The following is a 9,455-nucleotide window of genomic DNA, read 5'->3' on the forward strand; positions in this document are numbered from 1 at the left end:
TAAATATATAATTACAATAATTTTTTTTTTAATGATATTCATTTCTCTCTTCTTGGATATATGGATTTAATATTATACTGCAATTAGGTGAGTGTGTATCCAATTTTCTTTAGGTCTAATAATTACATCTACAATGTTTTCCCGATGCTTAACTTTTATACATTGCCAAGACACGTAATTCTTAGTGGCCATTACAATCTTATCTGACGCCTTGATTAATATCTAGCAGGAGATGAAGGGTATTAAGAGAACATTATACGTAATTTATGGCAGTCATGTTACCACACAAGCGTAAGCCACATTGCCTTGCGATATTGTATACTATGCTAACAATAATTTAAGGTTTCGATAACAGGAAAAATCAAGTATCAAGATCAAGATATAGTTTGTATATAATTTTAATACATTAGAATATATTACCACATATATCAGGCTCAACTCTTCTACACTCGCGCGAGTCATTTGGCGATGTAACTTTATGAGGGTTAAAGAGATTCGAATGTGTTGGAAGTTGTTGCATCAAGATGATAATTTGTGATTTAATTAAAAGACGAGCGATAACTCTTTGCATCATGTAGTAAATAAAGTCACGTGCGCATGTGATATATAATTAAACTGTTTTCCCTTTTAGTTAAGACAATAATTTTTTTTAAATTTTTATATTAACTCACTTTTTTTTCAGACAAACTCGATTCAGCAAACGTCGCGACATAGTTAACTCATAAATATGCGTAAGACCTACGGCATTGAACGTTCGTTGGGTTTTTAACTTGCGCCACAATTTCCGGCTATTTCTCTCACCCTTCGCGGTTTCCCTTCTGACCTTCTTACGGGAGGCCTCATCCTGTTCGACGAAATAATTTCCGCTTCTTTCAATTGTTGCCTATCATGCTCGTCTGAAATCTAATTTTTAGATATATTTTCTAGCAAAAACTACAATACTATTTCTCTGTGGAGAAAGAGGAAAGGGCTAAACCAAATGTTAATTTCGAGTTTTCTTTACTTTTCATTTTTTCATCTATAACTTTTTTTGTATTATGATATGTATCGCTACAAAATTCGTTAAATAAAAAAATTAAAAGAATTTTAACTTTCAGTGATGCTCTTTAGTTTGCATTAATATTTTATAAATATCTTATTATTTTCAAATTAACTTTACATATATATGTATTTTTATTGTTATCATCAAATATAATGCGTAAATCTCTCTACAATACTAATATTTTAATATAAACATTATACAGATCTACATATGATTACTACTATTAATGTTTAATTTTTTACAGATATTATTTTATAGAATTTCTTTGTGTTTGTATAAATGATCGTTAATTTGCTATGTCTTATCTTCGATACCGTTCTAGGAGATTTCTGTTATTATCTTCCTTCAAAGTTGGCTTCCTTCCAATATCCTTTATGTTTCCCTCTGGCTCTACCAAGATATAGAACTGTTTCCCTCATTCGTGTCTCACGATTGAAACGATCACTTTAACGGTTCTTGACATCGCATAATTTAACGGTATTTCAATGAGCAGTCGGTATTCTATCTCAATAATTAGAGCTTTTTTATTAAAAATATATCAATAATATTACATGTCATATGCAATCATTGATTGCCATCTTTTATTTGTTTCTTTTACTAACTACTCCATTCGCAAAGCTCGCAATATTAGTTGCGTGTACCATCGTTTAATTTTTTTTTTCTCAAACACTTGTTATTTAAAAATTATTAATAGTATTGTCGATAAAATTCCCTTCCTTATCCTCAAAAGCAAATAATAAAACGCGTATTTTATTGTCTTATTTGTGTTATAAAATTACTCTTATTAATAGACTTACAACACGATTCTTGTTCAACTTTAATATTGTTGTCATCATCAATTTCACTTTTCTCCTAATCGGTCACTTTCTTTTGATGCTTTATTCTTTCGATTATTTCTCTCTCTCTCTACTTTTGTTTTTCCAAAAATATTTTCTTTTTATCTGACTAACACATTGCATTTTTTCTTCTTTAATGTTATATCTTCATTTTAATTCTTGCACTTCATAACTGTTTCTTAACTCTTATAGTTATTAATAAATTCGACGAGTTCAAAATAGCTGTGTTATTTCCATAACTTTTTTCCATCATTATCTCATTGACCTCTTCTGATTGATACTTCTATTCCATTCAATTTTTCATTTTTCAAATGCATCTCTTGTTGTCAAATACTCGTTACATTTACGAACATCTCAAAAATTAAAACTTTTCTTGTTTCAAGTCTTTATCATTTTATTTAACTTTTTATGTCTTCGTCAACACATCGTCATTGATATTTCCAGTCTCTTGACTTTCCTTTGTCAATTCGGCAAGGATTTGTCGTTCCTCGGTCGTGAGAATTGCTCTATTCATAAAGTTCGCGATATTAGTCGCGTGTATCGTCAATAAGCGTTTTCTTTCCTCCTTTGCGCGTTCCACCTCAGCCAGTTCCAACCTCCGTTGCTCTTTAGCGATTTCCTCAATCTTAGCAATTTCCTCTTCGCGAATCTTGCGGCGGTGCGCAATCAAATTCTCCAGGTCCTTTCGGTGCTGTATTTTCATTCTCTTTTTCGCCTCCGCCGTGAACCTCGCCATCTTCTCGTCTTCCATAATCTTCCTCATGACTTGTTCGGCCCATGCTCTATCCTCCTCCACGAAACGCTGCTTACATTGCTCCGTAAAGACTATCTGTTCCCGTAAACTAGCTGCCAGTTCTTGCCGCATCTTTCTCCTGCGCATCGCCTCCTCCATCTCTTTGATTATGAGCTCGCACCTAATCTCCTCAGCTACGAGATCAATCAGGCGTTCCTCCTTCTCTCGTTTTCGAGCCTGAGCGTCCAGCATTATCCTCGTCGTTTCCAACAGGACACGTTCGCGCCTCTCTATCTGCTCCTGTCTGAGTCTGTCCATCTCCTTTGATCTCTCTTCAATCTCCTTCAAATATTCTAGATCCTCCCGCCGCTTCTTCTCTTCCGCCTCGCGCTCCTTTTGCCGATGAATTTTCTTCATTTCTTCGAGGATCAGTCTCTCTTGTCTTGCTTTCTCCACGAGCTCGCATTTCTTCTCCAGTGCTCTCGAGAGTTCCTGTTCCTCCTGTACTCGATCCACTTCTTCCAGATACTTCCTGTATTCGCGAGCTTCCTCCACGAGAACTCTTTTCTCTTTCTCTTTCCGCGTCAGCTGTTCGTCCAGCTGCTGCCTGTACTTCTCACATTTTCGCAGGATCTCCGACTGCCGCTGGAGATCCTCCTCCAATATCTCCCGCTGTTGTTCGCGAGCCAATTTGGCGCTCTCGCCTTCTCGCATGAGTTCGATGTATTTGCGAGCCTGTTTCTCCTCGAGTTGAGCCTGTTAATCTATAACTTTTTTTGTATTATGATATGTATCGCTACAAAATTCGTTAAATAAAAAAATTAAAAGAATTTTAACTTTCAGTGATGCTCTTTAGTTTGCATTAATATTTTATAAATATCTTATTATTTTCAAATTAACTTTACATATATATGTATTTTTATTGTTATCATCAAATATAATGCGTAAATCTCTCTACAATACTAATATTTTAATATAAACATTATACAGATCTACATATGATTACTACTATTAATGTTTAATTTTTTACAGATATTATTTTATAGAATTTCTTTGTGTTTGTATAAATGATCGTTAATTTGCTATGTCTTATCTTCGATACCGTTCTAGGAGATTTCTGTTATTATCTTCCTTCAAAGTTGGCTTCCTTCCAATATCCTTTATGTTTCCCTCTGGCTCTACCAAGATATAGAACTGTTTCCCTCATTCGTGTCTCACGATTGAAACGATCACTTTAACGGTTCTTGACATCGCATAATTTAACGGTATTTCAATGAGCAGTCGGTATTCTATCTCAATAATTAGAGCTTTTTTATTAAAAATATATCAATAATATTACATGTCATATGCAATCATTGATTGCCATCTTTTATTTGTTTCTTTTACTAACTACTCCATTCGCAAAGCTCGCAATATTAGTTGCGTGTACCATCGTTTAATTTTTTTTTTCTCAAACACTTGTTATTTAAAAATTATTAATAGTATTGTCGATAAAATTCCCTTCCTTATCCTCAAAAGCAAATAATAAAACGCGTATTTTATTGTCTTATTTGTGTTATAAAATTACTCTTATTAATAGACTTACAACACGATTCTTGTTCAACTTTAATATTGTTGTCATCATCAATTTCACTTTTCTCCTAATCGGTCACTTTCTTTTGATGCTTTATTCTTTCGATTATTTCTCTCTCTCTCTACTTTTGTTTTTCCAAAAATATTTTCTTTTTATCTGACTAACACATTGCATTTTTTCTTCTTTAATGTTATATCTTCATTTTAATTCTTGCACTTCATAACTGTTTCTTAACTCTTATAGTTATTAATAAATTCGACGAGTTCAAAATAGCTGTGTTATTTCCATAACTTTTTTCCATCATTATCTCATTGACCTCTTCTGATTGATACTTCTATTCCATTCAATTTTTCATTTTTCAAATGCATCTCTTGTTGTCAAATACTCGTTACATTTACGAACATCTCAAAAATTAAAACTTTTCTTGTTTCAAGTCTTTATCATTTTATTTAACTTTTTATGTCTTCGTCAACACATCGTCATTGATATTTCCAGTCTCTTGACTTTCCTTTGTCAATTCGGCAAGGATTTGTCGTTCCTCGGTCGTGAGAATTGCTCTATTCATAAAGTTCGCGATATTAGTCGCGTGTATCGTCAATAAGCGTTTTCTTTCCTCCTTTGCGCGTTCCACCTCAGCCAGTTCCAACCTCCGTTGCTCTTTAGCGATTTCCTCAATCTTAGCAATTTCCTCTTCGCGAATCTTGCGGCGGTGCGCAATCAAATTCTCCAGGTCCTTTCGGTGCTGTATTTTCATTCTCTTTTTCGCCTCCGCCGTGAACCTCGCCATCTTCTCGTCTTCCATAATCTTCCTCATGACTTGTTCGGCCCATGCTCTATCCTCCTCCACGAAACGCTGCTTACATTGCTCCGTAAAGACTATCTGTTCCCGTAAACTAGCTGCCAGTTCTTGCCGCATCTTTCTCCTGCGCATCGCCTCCTCCATCTCTTTGATTATGAGCTCGCACCTAATCTCCTCAGCTACGAGATCAATCAGGCGTTCCTCCTTCTCTCGTTTTCGAGCCTGAGCGTCCAGCATTATCCTCGTCGTTTCCAACAGGACACGTTCGCGCCTCTCTATCTGCTCCTGTCTGAGTCTGTCCATCTCCTTTGATCTCTCTTCAATCTCCTTCAAATATTCTAGATCCTCCCGCCGCTTCTTCTCTTCCGCCTCGCGCTCCTTTTGCCGATGAATTTTCTTCATTTCTTCGAGGATCAGTCTCTCTTGTCTTGCTTTCTCCACGAGCTCGCATTTCTTCTCCAGTGCTCTCGAGAGTTCCTGTTCCTCCTGTACTCGATCCACTTCTTCCAGATACTTCCTGTATTCGCGAGCTTCCTCCACGAGAACTCTTTTCTCTTTCTCTTTCCGCGTCAGCTGTTCGTCCAGCTGCTGCCTGTACTTCTCACATTTTCGCAGGATCTCCGACTGCCGCTGGAGATCCTCCTCCAATATCTCCCGCTGTTGTTCGCGAGCCAATTTGGCGCTCTCGCCTTCTCGCATGAGTTCGATGTATTTGCGAGCCTGTTTCTCCTCGAGTTGAGCCTGCAGTCCCTTCACCATGTAGGCACGCCGCAATTCCGCCGCCAACTCCGCGACCGCGTCATGCGACTCGCGATTGCGGCAACCGCGACGAAACTTTGCAACGTACAAAGCGCTTTCGTTATTCAAGAGTTCCATAATCGTTATTTTTATATTTCTTGTCTTTCTTATGAAGAATATTGAGATGCCTGGAGAATGCGTGCGTTTGATAAAGAACCGTGGAATTAGACGTCAGCAGATCGGTTAGGTGAGATGTGTTTTAACGTGCTGGGAGCTGGTCATAATCTTCCGGTTTCGCCTGTAAGGGTTACGCTAGTTCATATAGTCTCATAAAGAGTAAATACACTTACATGCGGAAGCAACAAATAGTTATAAAATCTTTGAAAATTTTTACTCTTTCGAATAAAAACACACACATTTTAGATTAAAAAACATATTTAATACATTCGATATGTATAGATTGACTTTGTTACGATTTTATGTAACTTTTATTTTCAATTAATTTATTATTTCTTCTTACATTACCATTAAGTATATATATATATTCTAATTTTTTATAAATTGAAATACATAAAGAGTAACTAACAAATTTGTTTTTGTCGAGTTTTATGGTCGTTAAAAATTATATTATATTCTGTATTTTGTTGTACGTGCTTTCTATTCATTTTTCATATGAAAAGATACAGCGAAAAGATACAGCGACGCGCTAATTAATTAATTAACGCATCGTCGGATTCAACATTGCATAACTCGCTGGGAAACATGTCGCGGTGAGAAAGAGACATTTGGCTCACGAAAAGTTTTCTTTTTCGTGATGAGCATATTATGCTACGAATCGCATTTGTATTTTGCATGACGCGAAACTAATGCTTATGAGTCGCATTAATATCAGATTGACGATACGGTAAGATAGCCTTTATATTGACTACCTCTTTTTTTCCCTTTCCTTCCTTCCGTTTTTTTCCTTGCGGGACTTAAATGCGTCTTGGGAATTTTCACACGGTGAATTAGGTTAATCTAAATTTAACGGGAGAAGTGGGCTAAAGTACCGTTATATTTTCCGGTAATAATTCCATTGTTGATAGTAACGAAAACGAAAACTATCGTTAAATCTCGACTTCAATATGTGGATAAGCCTTGAACCTACTTAGAATCATGCTTCGTTAATCAAGTGTGTTTACGGGAAATAATCATGTGTTCTTTACTGTAATAACTATATCGTAAGATTCAACGAATAAATAGCAATCAAGTATCAAGACGCAAGACGCGCGAGTAAGTGGATATCAATAAAATAAATTAATTAATCATAAAGTAATCAATGCTTCTATTAATGATCGAGAAATAAGAAATCGACAGTGAAACAAATGTAATCATAATATGCTATCACGTTGTACATTTAATACTATTAGTGCATCTTTAACATAATGTACAAATTAATACGTAAATAATTTGTTAAATGTGATGCATATTACAAGACGATGAACAAAAAATCTATTTTCTTTTAGAATACATATTATATAACTGAAACATGTTACATGCAAAGGAATCAATTTGGAACGTGACGAAATAATTCACAAATCATCGTTCGAATTTCCTCAAAAGATACTAGATTGAATCAGCACTTTGTCCTTCTGACTTTGACATATGCGTTCCACAATTACGTGCCCCTTGTTCTGCTGAAAGCAGCTGCCGATTTGAGTATGGAACCGCAGTTTATTAAAGTATCCACATCTTAAAGTATATTATTAAAATCAAAATTTCTTAATAATACTGTGTTGATAACTTGATAGAATTCAGAAATATTTTTCTTATTTTAATAATTTTAATAATATTATATTGTACATAGAAGTAAGAAAACGTAACATAAAATTCTATAAATGCAATAAAATGTTATTTCGAATAAATCAAACGATTTACAATTAAAACTATTAAAAATAACTTCGTTAAAATTACAAAACATTGTAATAAGAAAAATTGGCAAACTGCTTTAGAAAATATTTTTTAAAAGTTTGAACGAGAAAACATAATTTTTAATATAGAGAGGAAACTTTTAGGAAAAACAAGGTACTTTATAAAGTATAGTTACAAGCGTGTAAAACAAAGTAAGTGCATAATGTTTAAGAAGTATTAGCATCTTCGGTATAATATAATAGAATGCCGAACCTGAGTAATAATATTCTTCGGCGATTCAAAACAGGCCACTTATTTGCTCTAATAGCTCGGTTCTTGCTCAACGAACCGTTTTATTTTATATGAGCAACGATTATAATTGCCGCCGACCGTTGAAATGTATGTAGACATTATTAATAGGCGCGGTATCGTGCTTGCTTGATGAATAAGTCTAGTGTAGCATTACGTTATGTACACGTAAGAAATTTTATGGAGTGGACTCCAGATTACTACGGCCATTTCAATTTTGTAAATTTAATAATAATCATTTCCAATACATTTAAAAAGATTATTGATGCATATTTTCTTCGCATCAAAGAAATCTTTGGCGACCGTCATAAAAATTTGTATTAAAAAAAGAGAAAAGATGAGTTCAATATTCTATAGCAAATCAGAACTTGAAGCAATCGACAAATTTCAAATCAATCGTTTCAAATAACAATTTTTCTTCAAATTTTAAGGAATTATTTTTTTTATTTAATATATCACGTACGCATCTCATTCATAAGTATATTTCATTTGATATATATTTCTCAGAAAATTTTTTGAAAAAAATAACAATTAAAATGTGCGAAATATATCGTGTAGAATCCTCAATCACACATACACACATACCGGGGCTATACTGAAAGAGAAATCTTTCATAATTAATCAATGTTTATCCCAAGTCATGCCCTTTCAATGAACCGAGTAAACAGCGATTGACCCCGAACGTACGAGGACGCGTGCGCTGTCGACAAATTAGTAACCAAAACAAGATAGACGTACCTTCTCTGCGCAGGTCCGGGTATACCGAACTCGAATACGAATTGCAGCCACGTGCACCGTGACACCAATATGTATGCAACACTGGGGGAAACAGAGAGAGAAAGAGATTGCACACTCGAGAAACAAAAGAATTTTCCGCTCGGCAATTCGCACCGGATCGATGATATCGTGACGGATGGACGCGCGACGAGCCCGCGTTGTTTCGAATCGAATTTTCTTTTTTTTTTTAAATCAGTTTTTAGCGGCCAGTCCGAATCGAATCAGAGCTTCGTTGCTCGGAGCCGCAGTCCGGGTTAATACGAACGCCACGGCGGATTGAGACCGACTAACCGGCTTTCCGCGTCGCAGCACACGCGAGCCGAAGCTCTCTTGCTATTTGCCGCTGTCGGCCCCTTTAAACCCCATCTCGCCGATGGGGCCCCGCGGGAACCGGCCGGGTAAGTTTCTACGGCCCTGGGAATGGATGTGCGAGGAGAGGTGCCGATTAATGGGAGATGCCTGTTATATGCGTGAAGGAGCGAGGAGATTGACTATCGAAATGTATTCGATTTGATTTCATAATCGCGGCGTGCTATACGCGAGACACATTACTAAATAATTGAATTCGGATATCCAAGATTGATTCGTCTATAATTGGTGAGATACACGTAGCACGTAGCCGGGATGATTAATTGTTCGTTCATTAGACGTCCATAGGCATAAAAGGTTGTAACGAAATTGCAACGTCAGGATATATTATTAGAATAGATATATATCTTTAGAATTTATATGAAATTTATTTAATATTTTATTTATTT

General features: G+C 35.6%; 4 protein-coding genes across 6 annotated transcripts in view; 1 reads left to right on the forward strand and 3 right to left on the reverse strand.

Moving 5' to 3' along the window:
- Positions 1-9,008, reverse strand: part of LOC115234336 — a 64,457-nt gene extending 55,449 nt beyond the window's left edge. For both annotated transcript variants that reach the window (XM_029805346.1, XM_029805345.1), the window contains exon 1: positions 8,659-9,008. The gene's annotated coding sequence lies outside the window, so the exon portion shown is untranslated. The remainder of the gene's footprint in view (positions 1-8,658) is intronic.
- LOC115234337 overlaps positions 1-9,455 on the forward strand; it is a 108,720-nt gene that overhangs the window by 21,970 nt on the left and 77,295 nt on the right. The gene's annotated exons all lie outside the window — the stretch shown is intronic.
- On the reverse strand, positions 2,285-3,325 carry LOC115234493 (calponin homology domain-containing protein DDB_G0272472-like). The gene has a single exon (XM_029805626.1). It carries the CDS (start codon positions 3,323-3,325, stop codon positions 2,285-2,287), a length of 1,041 nt encoding a protein of 346 aa, XP_029661486.1.
- LOC115234494 (vicilin-like seed storage protein At2g18540) lies at positions 4,642-5,859 on the reverse strand. The gene has a single exon (XM_029805627.1). The coding sequence runs from the start codon at positions 5,857-5,859 to the stop codon at positions 4,642-4,644; it is 1,218 nt and encodes a 405-aa protein (XP_029661487.1).

This window comes from Formica exsecta, unplaced genomic scaffold (assembly GCF_003651465.1).
Source record: "Formica exsecta isolate Colony F162 unplaced genomic scaffold, ASM365146v1 scaffold2, whole genome shotgun sequence".
Classification (NCBI taxonomy): Eukaryota; Metazoa; Arthropoda; class Insecta; order Hymenoptera; family Formicidae; genus Formica; species Formica exsecta.

Excerpts from the sequence above, each read along its gene's own strand:
- LOC115234493 (XM_029805626.1), bottom strand. The coding sequence starts at position 3,325 with ATGCGAGAAGGCGAGAGCGCCAAATTGGCTCGCGAACAACAGCGGGAG.
- LOC115234494 (XM_029805627.1), bottom strand. The coding sequence starts at position 5,859 with ATGGAACTCTTGAATAACGAAAGCGCTTTGTACGTTGCAAAGTTTCGT.